Here is a 14,975-nt window from a genome sequence, read left to right as displayed (position 1 = left end):
TCCAGCGGTCTGTTCCTGATATACAAGCTCATGTACAAAACCAGCTGGTCTTTACTCCTAAGAATCATAAATTATCATGACAGACAACAGTCAGACAATGGAAATGTATATTTATTTCTTGGTAAGCATAACAAGGAGCACATAGCACTAGCTGTATTAGTAATGGTTTATATCTTCTACTATGAAAAAACACAAAGCCTGCAAGTTACCTTTTTTCTTTTTAGAACTAGGATCTTTGTATCGTGTTACGAGGTTAAAGTATACTGTGAAACTGCATGATGTGGCATCATGAACTTCCTCATCCTGACTGTGTTTACATTTCCACGCTAATTTCTTCCCAGAAGAGAAAAGTGAGAAGTTTTGGGTTAACATATGAAGAAACTAAGTCTGATTTACATTTTGTAGATGAGAGTCAATGCTGGCTCACAGGTTTTGTGACGAAAAAAAAGAAATGCCCGTTTCAGTTCTGTTAAACTTACGGGATGGTGCATTTTCATTTACCACTAAATTAAGTAATTCAAGACCTCCCAGCTGTGTACTCCAAATTTGGATGTTAGCTCAGAAGTGGCTAGCTTGCTCTCATTTCTAGAGTAAAATGCTCACCTTCTGGTTGCACGCTTCACACAAGGACATCAGACTGTCAGAAGCCTGAACTTCTGAACTAAAGAGAACTCTTGGTATTGCTTTTCCTTTCCCAAAGCTTATTTTAATGCTTATGCTGCCCAATCATCCCTTTGTATCATTCCAATCCTTGTGATGGGTACTGACCTAACAGCCCCTACACATTCACAGTGTAGAGGTGGTTGGCGCTGCAAAGTGCCATACAAGTTATGTCACACCAGAGGGGATGTTTTGAAGGCACCATCCATCAGATTCCTGAGGTTAATGGCAACTTTAGAGGACACTGAATCAAGACCATAAATTTATTTCATATAAGTCAATGAAAAATGACAGATAGGGACCAAAGCTGGATTTGAATTGATCATCTAAGGAGGAAAAGCTCCATATCCCATTGTATTGAGCTATCTGGCACACTGTTTCATTCTCTGCCTCTGGCTCAAGATTTAAAACACAGCAACAGTCAGAAGACACAGTGGGTCCCTCTTCAAGAAGATGGATAAGAGGAAAGGAAAACATCTGTTTCCCTTGTAGGACTGCTGTTTTTAAGTAAGAGAAGTATGTCTTCAGATTGAGATATGCTAACTTTCCTGTAGCAAAGGTTCTTGTATTATTTCCTGTGGCCTGCCTAGCAGTTTATTACTAAGAAGCAGTGACAGAAAGCAGTCAAGAGAAGGTCACTCAGACCATGGCATTGAGAAATTCCTCTTAAGAACGTTAAATCTTTCTTATTAGAGACTAACCTGCACACTTCTAAGTCATCAGACCAGTCATCATAGAACACTGGAGGCTTCTGAACAGCATGAGGCACAGTGGGCCCTGCTCCAGCAGGTGCTCCATTATCTGGGACTGCCAGAGCATCACTGCCAGAGCCTGCCTCTGCAAAGGAGTCCTTCAAATCTTTACTGTGTCTAAAGAAACGTGCAGGCTGACGATCTCTGTGGTAGCTTTTCCCTTTGCTTTTCCCACATTTTCTTGAGGAAATCCTTGCTTCCTGAGATGATGCTGAAGACTGTGATTCCTTAAGCCTCGGAACCCTTCGGCGGTGGTTTAAAGTAGGATTCTCAGGGTCAGATACCTCTTGTTTCTTTTTTCCCACTGTCCCCAAGGTGACAAGTTCAACAGCATTATTGCTTGAGGACCCATCCTGGTTACTGCATGATCTATTGTTTCTTCTCCCTCTCCTGGCCAGTCTGGCCTTTTCTCTTGCTCTCCTCCTAGCCTGAGCCCACTGACTCTCATCCGAAGATGATGATGAATCAGATGCATTCCAGTTGGATCTTGGAGGCTCAGGATGCAGTTTACAGTCTTTCCCCTTTCCTTGCTTTTCTGTGTGCTCACCATTGTCTCCAGTTTCTCTTTTCCGCCTAAACCTTCGCTTTACGTGTTTCTTACCAGACTCCCTATTAGAAGGGGTCAGCACCATGACAGGGGTTGCATGTTCAAGCTCATCTTCTGACAAGTCATGCAAGGTAGTAGATCTAGACAAAGCAGTAAGCAAAGGAAAGGGATGGAAATGGTAAGGGTGGGTGGAAAGAGAGAAATCACAAAAAAAAGGATGAAAATGAGAACATGAATTTTAATAGAAAAACATGAGAACAAAAGCAAAAACAAAACCAGAGAGATCAAAAGAAAACTAAAGTCTATGTAAATTATGAATAAAGTTAAGCGGAAGCAAGAGCTATACAATATTTAATAAAAACAAATAACAAGTATCAGCCATATTAGGGTATACTTTTCTCAGTACATACCTACAAATGTCCTGAGTGGAAGGGCAGACAGACAACCGTGACTGACTCCTGGGAGCTGTTCCTGTTGTAGGACTGCTTGCCTGTTGAAATAAGTTAGACAGTTTGGAATCTTTGTCCATGAAATACATTGCAGATATTTTACTGCTTTGCCACATGATAAAAAAATTAAAGTAACTGTTTCTGCTGTTCATAGCTCCCTGTTGAACATGTAAAAGCTCACAAAATACAGGAAGTTTGAACAAAAGCGAAACCTATTTGTGGAACTAAGAATGACTGAAGTGTTTGAGCTCTCATTCGCTCATGACTACTTTTTGTCATTGTTTGAGGAAGCAGCTTTTAACATTTGAATTTTCATTTTGATCTGCTGTAAATGTCTGATGGGAAAGGATATTGTTTTTATTTCATGCAATCAAACAACCATGATGATTCCTTTCAAAATGGCATGAAGTGCATTTGTATTATGCTAAGTGATGAAGAACCCAAAGCTAACCTATGTTGGACTGAGCAAACACTGAGAAAATTAAAGTGTGTTTTAAAAGGTTTTCAAGGCAATCAGATCTCCAAGAAGAGCTGAAAATGTTAAACTGATGAGCCTGAGAAGTCCAAAGTGCAGGCTGCATCTCTACAGAACTGATCACATTCTCAAACAGCAGGAGATATAAAACATATTTAGTGTGCAAAATTTTGCTCATAAGATTGTTGCTACAACTTGCAGATTCAGTTACTCAATACTTTCACTGAAAACATATTTTGATGGTGTTAACAGCAAACCATTTCAATCTGCCTCACCATCTACTGGCAGCAGAGCTGTATGGACATGTAAATCCAAGGCATTTTGTTTTTTTGGGATCCCTCATGAGACACAGTCTTGTGGGAAGAGGGTTCAACACACATCATTGTTAAAGCTCTTACCTTCCCTTAGCTGATTAAGGGCATTAGCTTTCAGTATGAAACCTATCCTGTTGTAAGCATCACTACCAAATGCAGACAAAAAAACTACAAGGCTCAGAGTCCCACAAGATTGTGTACCAGATGCAAGGGATGACTAGTAAGCAAGAACAGAAATTACAAATCATACGAAGATGTAAAGGCTGTCATTGCAATCTCTTGTACTAGCAAATCAAATTCAGTCACATGTAGAGTCTGTAATTAAAATTATTTTTAGCTCAACTCTCACAGATATTTTTGTGGTGTCAAAAAGGTGTTTGAAAATTAGTAGTATGAGCAAAAATAATTACACAGAGCAAGTACCTGCTGACACTTCACTTTTATCCAGGGTTCTTAATATCCATTACATTTAATGCATACAGCTTTTGGAAACATCTGTCACCACTGTGTGCATTTTTGCTTTTGACTGGATACCAGTTGAGACTTAAGAATGGTGCTTTTGCATTAAAACTATCTTCTAGCTTTTGGAATTCAAGTAACCCTTTTTACCTATTGATTAATATCACAAAAATACACCAAAACCCACTAACAATATTACTGATTTTTCACTACCATGAATGAAACTTGGAGATACAAAAACAAAGCCAACTTGAGAAATTACATTGATAAAGCATATGCACACAATGTTTTTGCAATGTCTGAAGGAACAAGGAGGAACATTAATGTTCCTCCATGCAGTCTAATGCTGGAAAAAAAGGACAAGTATCAGTGAGAGAAACTGTATTTCACATCTCCTTTTCTACAATAGCAACATTTCAATCACATGTACTGTGACAGAGCATGAATTTTTCTTACATGCATATTAGAAACCTATGATATATATATATGGTTGGGTATATAATCTTTTTCCACCTCAGCCTCTGTGATTAGTTTTATGTAATTAGGCATAGCTTAAGCTATTTAATGAGAAAGTATGTAGACATCATCACCAGAACCATGTTGTTGGGCTATATGCTGCTGCTGCTCCATGTGAAAAAATGTCCCTCCAGACTAAAGCCCCAGTGAAGGACTGCTGAAGCAATCCAGCCCCAGAGTCAAGTGTGGATTCCTGAATTCATCTCTCATTATGAGCTCCCATTTCTTTTTTCCCCTCACAGCTGCAGGACTGTTAGCATTGCTTCTTTCAGGATCGCTGTACTACAGGGGTTTGGCTTGATCTTAAGCGGTGGTCAGGTCATCTCCATGCTGTAAAAGCTATTTTTATATCATCTTGCCACAAGCATCTTTTGAAGGGATAAGGAGAATGCATAAGCTGGCCCAGTAACCATACAGTAGGTCTGCACCGGTTCAAGAAAGTTTGAGCAGCTATTAAAGCAGGAAGTCAGCCAGACAGTTCTTAAGAAGGCTGAAATCAAGCCAAAAATTAAAACAAATTCCTTGAAAAGCTTTTACACTTACTATTTGGGACTGCAGACAGGTGGAAACCTAATTATTTTAAAATAAAAATTACATTACCAGTTTGATTACCTAAATCTTATATATCACTCTCAACCGCAAGGAGATCTGGACTCTTTCAGCCCTGCTCAGTCAAATTTACTTTCTAGTTCCCCTGCACTGGCATAATGATGTTATGTTTAGCTGCACATAACTCAGAGAAAAGTTTATTTCCTTCAAAAATAATTTATGTAAAAATCTTTTCAAAAAATGAATGCTTTTAGCTTGTTTGTCTAATCCCTATTGGAGCAAACATGACACTTGGGCAGACAAAATGCCAATGCACCACTTAAGTCTTCAAAAACAAAGCAAGAAAACTCCAAAATGCCAAGTTATACAACAAGATAATTCAGATTCTTACCTGTGAGCAAGTTTATTCAATTGGCTTCTACAACTTTTAAATAAAAATTTTGATTTTTATCTACTTTAAATTAGGTCCTAATGGTAAAAATCACAGAATCATAGAATACCAGGTTGGAAGATACCTCAATGATCACCTAGTCCAAGTTTTCTTGGCAAAAGCACAGTCTAGACAACATGTCCCAGCACCCTGTCCAGCTGAACCTTAAAAGTGTTTGATGCTGTAGAAATAAAAATTAACTGATGCACTGATTCACAAAATCAAGAAACTTAGTGTTTCTGATATTAATTTTCTGATCCTTAGTTGTGTACCTCACAGGTATTTATTTAGTAAATAAATCTAGTCTTATCTCTGAAAATTATATAGGAGTAGAGTGACCTGTTAGTGTCAAGTCTGTCCCTGCTACCACATGCCACATCAATATAATAATACACAGCTGTTTTCAAAAACCTGTAAAATTCAACTCAGTTGGAAGCCTAGTCCAGACTTTGCCCCCAAACCCCTCTGCTTCTTCACCCTACCCTGTTCTGACAGCACTAATTGCATCTGCTTTCTGCTACCAGCACTTCCTCCAGGCTTACCCCAATTCTTTGGGCAATATCCACTCTTAACCATCTCCTCTACAAGCTATACATCTCAAACTAATTGAAAAAAAATAATAAAAATTATAGTCTTGAATCCAGTCTCAGAGTGAAGATACCTAATGTGGCAATTAGTTGGATTGTGTATTTAAGAGAGAATTATGTATCTTCAAGGCATATTCAACAAACCTGAACAAGATAGTTTGAAGGTATTCTGCTCTCATCTTATCAATCCAACTCTTTAGGGAATATATATGCAACAGATGTTGGAAACAGTCTCAGGTAGACAGATCTTATTGCTATAATTGCTATCCCCATTGCTATATTGCTGTGCAGCACACTGAATATTTTAAGATATTGTATTTAGTAAATAGAGGGATCAGACTCATGCTGAAGGACTCTAATTCCACTTGGCAGGCAGAATAATGATTTTTTAAAAAAATAGTATTTCTTAAATGAATGTCCTCTTCAGACAGCTATATTGTACAGCTTATTGGAAAGGAAAAACTAAACAAGCACTAATTTTATCATCGTAAATTATATCAGCAGCAGAATTAAATGTGGTAATTCAAAATAAAGCTGTCTCACAATTAATTTATAAGCAAGGCAGCTCATTTCTCTATGCCATCAACACAAGGAAGAGGTTTGAGGGATAATGCCAACTCCAGCTGATTATGTTTGACATTTCAAAAACATTGTTAGTAGAGAGAGATTCCCCAGTCACCACCTTCAGCTGTCTTGGCCAGTTTAGATGAACTCTCTAGTCAAGGATATGCAATTCAATTAACAGACATGACAGAGCACTCATCCATAATTATTTTTGGTATGTTCAACAGGAATCGATAGTGTGCTTTTCAAACAGAATACTGGTAAATACAGAGTTTTCAGGACAAGTGAGATGATAATCATGTACCTGACACAAGGGGACTTCAGTGTCACACACGTGTCTGTGTTAAAAGACCAGCAAAGACAGAAACAGGGGACAGAAAGAAGTTCAACTGATGAAAGCAATAAGAATTTCAAATCAAGACTGCCTTTACTTTGGCGTTCAGGATCTGACAGAATTTTCCAGATAATAACAAAAAATGGGAGTACTCATAGGCCATACATTGCTTAACCCTGTATGTTAAAACTAGTTCAAGAACATGAGTCAAGTTGTGCTCTTCTTAAGAACAGAGAAGGGCTCTACTTTGACCTAACAGAAAAGCTGAGTAAAAACATGTTCCACAAGTGCAAAGCATGCACATAGGAATGGAGTGAAGTTTTAAAATAACAAACCAGATGTAATGGACAGCTTATATAAAATGGCCTCACAGATATCACCGAAAGGCTAATGAATCCTCTGATGTGTCTGTTCTGAATAAGGAAGGCCAGAGGCATTTCCAAAAGCTGGTCAACTTATGACATTGCTTAAGTAGAAAGTTGCAGAAAACTGACAGGTGTTAGGGCAGACAGGGAATATGTCTAATGCTTTTATTCTCCTATTGAGTTTGCCCTAATAGCAGTGATGCATCACAGAATCCTCCAGATCCCACCAGCCATTACAGTTAAAAAGATGAAACTCTATCCTATTTAAAAATCAGCACACAAAGGGACAGATACCTTAGAAGACGAGAGTAGTTTGCATGGCAAGAAGCTCAACAGGAGACTGAGACTGTGTATTTTAATCTGAAAATATTTGCTTTGTAAACCATGCACCTTTTGTGGAACACATCACCTTTATGAATCTCTACGTGGACGATTCCTTGGGTCTAAAAAGTTCAAAAACCTGGTGAAGGTGACTCAAGTCGGGTATATCTTACAAGCTGTGTCTTGATGGCAACTGAAACTTATGCACATGGGTTTGGGGGAGAGGGTTTCTAGGTTTTGGTTTGTATAGTTTTGGGGTTTTTTCCTTTTCTTTATTTCTTTCTTTATGATGGTGTTCTTGCTTTGTGTTTAGATCTCAAAGCTGTTATATATAGTCTGATTTATGGCTTTACAGCAACCATTAAATTAATTGGTAACTCAATTTCTGTTAAATTAGTTTTCACGGATTTTCTGGGGGTAAATTATTCCTTGCATATTTCTTCCCTAAACCTTGTCTTTGTCTCCTATCCTCCTTCCCCTTCTTCCACCTGCCTCTGAATAGAAGGAAGAAAGGGAAAAGTAACACAAAAGGAACAAACAGAAATATCCTTACGATTCTGCTGAACAATATCATTCAGCCCCTTTGAAAGTCAGTATGATCATGTCATAAAATGGTTTGAAATCTAAAATCAAAATTGCAACTGGCAAATCTATCCTATTATTTAAAAAATGAAGCCAGTAAAAGTACTTACAACTTTGACTTGTAGACTCAATCAGCTTGTTTGTTTTCTCCTGTCTCCTGTCTGATTTATGTTAATCTTTATTTTCAAGGTACAGGTTTGACTCAAAAATCCACTCTTTCTATAGACACAGAAGCACTGTTAGTGAACCTCTGAATTATCAGATGGATTACAGTTTGCAAAAGTCTTTGTATCGGAGTAACACAATAATTTTGATCTATGATTCTCTTCAAGGATGCATCCTTATAGCCACTATCACTTTCTTAATGAAAATTTTTCATACTTCTTAAGGAAAAATACTCTGATGCACGCAATTGGAACAAGGGATGTGCTGGTTTTTACACAAAAATTGCAGAACATGAGATCAGCAGTTGTGCTGGAGGGAGCTAAATGGAAATTCACCCGCAGGAAAGGTGAAGCACAAAATGTCTATCTTCTTTGTCACTAGATTTTGTAGCACTTAAGTTCTAAAGGTAGTCAGTATTAGCATTCAGAGAACCATTTAGACTTTCTATTCCAAAGAAGGCACCTGTTTTCACATATCCTTCTATCTGCAAGACTAAAAGCCTCAAAATGTTCCTATATACTAAACAGATCTCATTTAGATGACATTTCTGCCGTCCTCTCACAAGTGCATATGTATGTGAGTGCACACACCCACCATTTGGTCTGGTGGACTTTGCAGGAGACAAACTGGATAAATTCCACTTCATGAGGATATCATTATTATATTGAACAACTCTACTGTAGTGTGTATTCGATATCTATTTATTCCACCCCAAAGGAAGAGAGAAACCTGAATGTGCCAAATCAAAAGAGTTGTAGAAAGAATATTGAAATTACTAAACGAGAAGAAGTGAAACCCTGACAACACATCATTATGAAAAACAGGAGAAGTTCAATAAACCTCAAACTGCACAACCTCCTATGTCCCCTCCAACCCCATTTTGTGCCACTGTAGAAATAAAGTTTGCTTAAATGAATTTCTTTCTAGGACGAATACATGAAATCTGCTTCTGAGTGCCATGGTGAAAAAATAAATGCCATGTAAAGATTTCCAGAATGCAGTAGGTATGTTACATACCATAATTATTATTATAATAATTATAAACAATAAGCATATGTAATAACTTGCATACTCTGTTTACTGAAAACAAATCAAAGCTACTTCTCCTGTATGATACTGGCTATCATAGGAAGGACTGAATTCTGTGATAACAAAATGTATTCATAGAAACTAAACAGGCATTACACACTAAGTAAGCTTGTATAAAAAACATTAAGATTGTGGCTCTTAACACATTTCACACATATATGCAATTTTGTCTGGATGTGTCAATGTGGCACATTTAGGTGCTCAGAACACACGACTGGTAAGAACTGTGATTTAATAAAGCAGAGTCTATATAACTGTACATATTTTTGCATACATACAATCACTTTTCTAAATGTTTTCCCTCTCATTAGAATGGTTTTCCCCTGGAACCAACATGTATTTAATGCAATTTTATTCATAAGTTCAAGTTTTAGGCAGACTTAGGCAAATTCTGCAGTCATGCCTTTTGTTAAGTTTATTGTAAATAAAGCATAAATTCTATAGACAAACCATGAAGTATTCTCTACAAGTAGATACCAAACATTTATATCTAGGAGGGAAAAAAGGTGCAGAAACAGTCACTATGCAATTTGATCCAGTTTTAGTTTGGGGGTTTTTTGCCTTCAAAATGAATTATGTTTTGGTGAACAAAATCTTTTCACTAATTTGTTTACTTTGTGCTGTTGTTTTTTTCAGTAAATGAGAGCTAAGTGCCAGGTTAGTCTTCATCTTTGATAATAATGATTCTGTTTATGAGCAAGAAGAATCATTTAGATGACTAACATAACATTTACACTCATATTTTAATGCCAGTTTTGTATACCTGGTATTAGTCACTGTAACAGTACTTTTGAAGACTGAAATTTTACACTTTAGGAGAGCAAGGACTTTTTTTTTACTTGGTTTGTTTTCTCTTTTGAAAGCCCTAAGTTTTCTGAGTTACTACAGTAATATAGAAGCTATGCTCGGAAAGGATGGAGCTACGTGGTTCCTTGAAAAAAAAACCACCCACCACCAATCTGGAAGAGAATTTTCATTTATTATTAGTGTGAAATTGGCAAAGAACAATAAGAACTATGGACCAACCTGTAGCAGTGCAGTCCCCTGTAGCAAAATGCAAGGGGTCACACAATTGCTCTTTAGGATTCCGTCATGCAACAGGTATCTTGGAAATGCTGCAATCCTCTTTCTGGCTATCAAAGTGCAGTCCTCTATCTGGCTATCCATGATACAAACTTATTTTAGAAGAATCTTTAAGTTCCTTTATGTTTTTTTCCACCAAAAAAACTATCATTTTTGCTTGCACTTGCAACAATGCAGATAGAAGATATTACATGTTCTCTGTTGGTATTGCTTCCAAACGTATGATGGCAAGTTTACCCATTAAAAAAAGTATAGTGTGTAGAAGTGAGTTCTGCTTCAAGTGGTGTAAATCATCCAAACTGCAATACAGGACTCCTCATACATTCACTGAGAGAGGATGAAAAATTGGAAAATATCAAAACCTAAGTGAAAGATTGTTCAATTTCAATGGAAGAAATTAGATGGTAATTTATAATTCAAAAGGATAAATATTATATTACTTATTACAGAACTTGATATCCAGTTTGTGAAATTTGTTTCAGAATCGGAAAACGAGTAGCTCAAATCAAGAGTTAATACACTGAAAATAAATTTTTCATCTTGAACTTTAGTTAGCACTACTTTGACAGGCCTTTTGGTTTTTGTTTGTATCTCACTGAGAGAACCACAACCTGACACAAGAAAACAGTATAGGGCTTGCATAAACATACTGTAAAAACAATTCTTTCCTTCTGTTTTTTCTCTATTGTTATTCATATTCTAAATTAGACCAGTGAATATTATCACACACAATAATCCAAACCAATCACCTCACTTCCTGATGTAACTCAACAGTTTTATTAGATGGATGCTTCAGAGACTTGTAAAGAAAAAGTGTTCTAACACCTGCTCCAGGCTTTTGAGAAGTAATTGAGCCAAAACAAAAATCAGACAATTTGCTCCAAGCCTGAGTTTCTCTGCATTGAAAAATAAGCCCAAAGTTCCCATTAGAGAATTTCCAATCTTACTGCTGAGTAAGCATCCTTCTCTATAGAGCTCTTGAATCATAATTAACGTGCAGAAGGATAATTACAATGTTTAGAAACATTTCTTCCAGAAATCATTTTAACATAACCAGGCAGCCTCAGAAACACATATAAAGCATAACCTCTATGGACTGTAATTCAAACACAAGATTTGTTCCATTGGTTAACCACAACAGAAAAAAAATGAATCAACCAGATCCTCCTTTGACTAGCTTTTCTCTGAAATTATATACATATTTAGGAAGACATAAGAAGTTTAATGAAAAAATATACAGTGCACAGAACTAAGCAACGGCGAACAGGTAATGACCAAGTCAAATTTTTAATTTACTTAGATTTTAAACACATGTAGGTAGAAAAATTTCAATTCTGAAATCCAGAACGCTGCACAAGACTACAAGGAAGAATAAAGTTGGATCTTCCACCAGCACAACAGGAAATGGGTGGGAAAAAATGTCTAATGCTGAAAAAATTAATAATAATTTAAAACCAGTAAGGCTGGTTCATAACTCACATTTCCAATAATTCTATGTTTTTCTTTATGTGTATTACAGTAGACAGGTTTTGAAAGCCATAATTAGTAACTATTGCTACACTTTGTCAATACAAGGTAGTGTGAAATCATATCTAAATATTTTAAGGTTTGTCCTTTCATTTGCCTAAAGTAGTTAAAATTATATGCAAGGTAAGAAAAGTCTTTGCAACATGCTGAATTTCTGCACTCTCAATGGACAGCAAAAGCGAACAGTAAAACTGAAGCGTTGATTTCCACACACATACCCCACTCCTCTAGGGAATGTTTGGTTTTAAAATCTCTAGATTGAATAGGTAAATACTAACTAGCATCTGATGAAAAACAAACAAATCAAAGCTATTCCTTCTCATTATGTCTAGATAAGACATATTCAATGTTCAACAATTCAGTTCAATTTGTAATAGCACAAAATGCAGAGTTAATGTACCTAGCATGTAAAATTGCCCAAACATACACTGCAAACCTCAGGTGTCCTCTCTGAATAAACAACTTAAGAGAATTATGAAATATGAATTTGTATTTGCAGAATCTTTGTTACACCTAATTTCAAAAACAGGTTGGTACAAAATCCAGTGATATCCTGGAACGTTTACTTTGCTCTGGGGCAGAAGTTCCACATACAACCAAGGGTGGAATACACAACACACAGATGTAACTCCAAACCTTTTTAACTTATTCATACAGGCAAATGAAAGCAGTAAAAGACAATGTTTTAATTACTTTAATTCATATTTTTAGATAAATACTTTCTAATTTTTCTGTCCATCGAAATTTTTACTGTGTGCAAGATCTGACACTGCACAGAACACAGCTCTTGCCTTTCGTGTATAGTTTACCTGACTTTCAATTTTGTTTTTTAAGGTGCAGTATTTGTTACTATTACTTGCTGCCATGCAATATTAACCTGCAAGGTCAGATGTTTGCTTTTCCATGTATACACACATACGTAACATCCCGTTTTCCAAAAAAAGCATTTGGAAACAAAAAGCACTGGACAACAAACAAATCCGAATTTCCAATCAAAAGTCTTTCAGCATTAGAAAAGCTTCATTGGCAGGTAGCTTCACATAGAAAAATTGATCCAAAACAATGAATGATGCTATACATCAGAAAAAGATTAAGTGCAACACTGAAAGAGTGCAACTTAAAACAGTGCAAGTGTCCTGTTCTAATAAGCAACTATACTGATTACTGCAGAATATATTAAAATAAATACTAGTCACTGCCATGTTTCTCATGTCAGTGATTATATCTATGATTTGTCACAGTGTAACTCACAAATCTGACTTTAAAAAAGGAGAAAAAGTAATATCAAGTCAATATAGACTTACAGTAATTACAGACATACATTCACAACTCCTAAAAAAATAATAAATACAATTTCACTGTGATCAAGCTTTTAATTCTATAACTATATAATTTTTAATAATAGACAGTGAGTCTGAAAGAGATTTAGCCATAATCTCTAACAGGCTGTAGAATATACCACATTCTACACCTTTTCCCCTGACTTTTTTTTATTCTCTTCTTAATGTAAAAGAGCAGAACCTAACATAGAACTAGTATTTTTAATTAAAATCACAGTTTGGTTTTTTTGGTTTTATGGCTCCAAGAACAAAAGAGTTTTACAGTGTGTACCCCACAGATAAAAATATTGTAGGGAAGAGTTTTAAAGATACTGTGTTTGCACTGAATGAAAAATATTAAATCTTTAGATACAAATGTAATACATGGTAGATATTTAGGCTTGGATGTAAACAGTTATTGAGTTTTTATCTTTTACCTCCTGTATATCCTGGCTTTTTGGCATAGCTTTCAGCCACATCTGAACCAAAAATACAGAAAAAAGTGGGTTAAAACCAAAGAACTCCAATATAAATCACATTTTGCCTTTCCCAAAATTTTCCTTCTTCATTGCCTAGAAACCAAAAAGCATCTAGATGTAAAATCCTGGCTTCAGTGAACCACAAATCCCTGTAAAAGCAATTCAGAATTCAGTCCAAACTGATGACAGATACATAGCTTTACACATTACAGCTGTTATGATTTGGATAGGGCAGGGGGAGAAAAATCAAGCAGTAATTCCATCATAAGCCAAAGTGTTAATGTAACAGTAAACTCTTGTGGAAAGCCGGTGAAAAAACTGCATTTGTTATTTGCTTATTATTATTACACATATTACAGTAAAAACTAATTGTACATTTATACTTCATGATGAAGTTTACTTGGTAAGCATAATGTTCAGCAGCAAAAATTTAAAATCTGATTTTTATAATGAAAATATTATATAATGAATATATGGTTAAGTGGATTAAAGTACTGTGTATTTGATAACTTAGTTTTCTTTAAATTCTCTGCAAAGGAAATAGATTACACATACCTTTGAAATATTACTTGATCGACTTGTGGAACGGCCTGGGGATTTATCATTCTGGAAAACAAAATTAAAAGATGAAAAAAAGTCATGTCATTTGGATTCTACATAATTGTTTTTGTGATTGTGACTGCAGAGAGTTTCTCTTCCTCTATTTTTCTTCCGTTTGGCTACTGACTGTACAATGAAAGACAGCTCAACAAATAAACCACTACAATATTCTTTCAAATTACATGAGTAAAAGTTGAAAGAAATTTCTGTAAGAAATTAATGCTAGCACATAACTACTGTTGGTTTGTTTTTGCAGTTTTTTTAAAAAAAAATTTTTTTGAATGAAAGATCAATGTATCATCAGAGCTTCTCACAAAAACTAGTACTTAGGTATGAAAAGGAACGTTTCAGGACAACTAATAAAAACCTCCTAGTCACACTGGACACATTCCTGCTTAAAAAGTTGAATTCATCCTCTCAACAAAATTAACTGTACTAGATTACTTCCTAGCCAGATATGTTCTGAGAACAATAAATTGTAATCAGGCAGAGATGTAGTTCAATTTAACACCTACTCCTCCATCCACTCTCAGCCTTGCAAACAACATATACAGACAATCCAACACCACAGGCTGAAATCCATTAATAAAGTGTATGTTGAAGAGCTACATTTCTACAGCACATGCTGTTTTCTGTTTTTTTCTTTTATTTTTCTAGTAACCCAAAGGAAGGAGTGAAGCAGTGGTTTAAAAATTTGTTCAGTATTTACACTTTTCTTGCAACAGATTCAGTTTAATTTACACTAAAAAGGTAAAATATTTCAGAAACAGAGCCCATCCCCTTGGTAAATGCATGTATCTTAAGGAGGT

General features: G+C 35.9%; 1 protein-coding gene across 9 annotated transcripts in view; it reads right to left on the bottom strand.

Moving 5' to 3' along the window:
• Positions 1 to 14,975, bottom strand: part of MARCHF1 (membrane associated ring-CH-type finger 1) — a 233,935-nt gene that overhangs the window by 33,540 nt on the left and 185,420 nt on the right. For 8 of the 9 annotated variants that reach the window (XM_039380518.1, XM_039380519.1, XM_027745752.2 and 5 more), the window contains 2 exons: positions 14,122 to 14,172; positions 2,370 to 2,449 (listed from right to left, as the gene is read on the bottom strand). In XM_039380518.1, the coding sequence (XP_039236452.1) occupies positions 2,370 to 2,449; positions 14,122 to 14,172 (131 nt within the window). The other variant, XM_027745751.2, reaches the window with a different exon arrangement.

The sequence above is a fragment of the Pipra filicauda genome, unplaced genomic scaffold (genome assembly GCF_003945595.2).
Source record: "Pipra filicauda isolate LSUMZ 115617 unplaced genomic scaffold, ASM394559v2 scaffold196_size3971931_pilon, whole genome shotgun sequence".
NCBI classification, from domain to species: domain Eukaryota; kingdom Metazoa; phylum Chordata; class Aves; order Passeriformes; family Pipridae; genus Pipra; species Pipra filicauda.
This window is presented reverse-complemented; position numbering and strand designations above follow the sequence as displayed.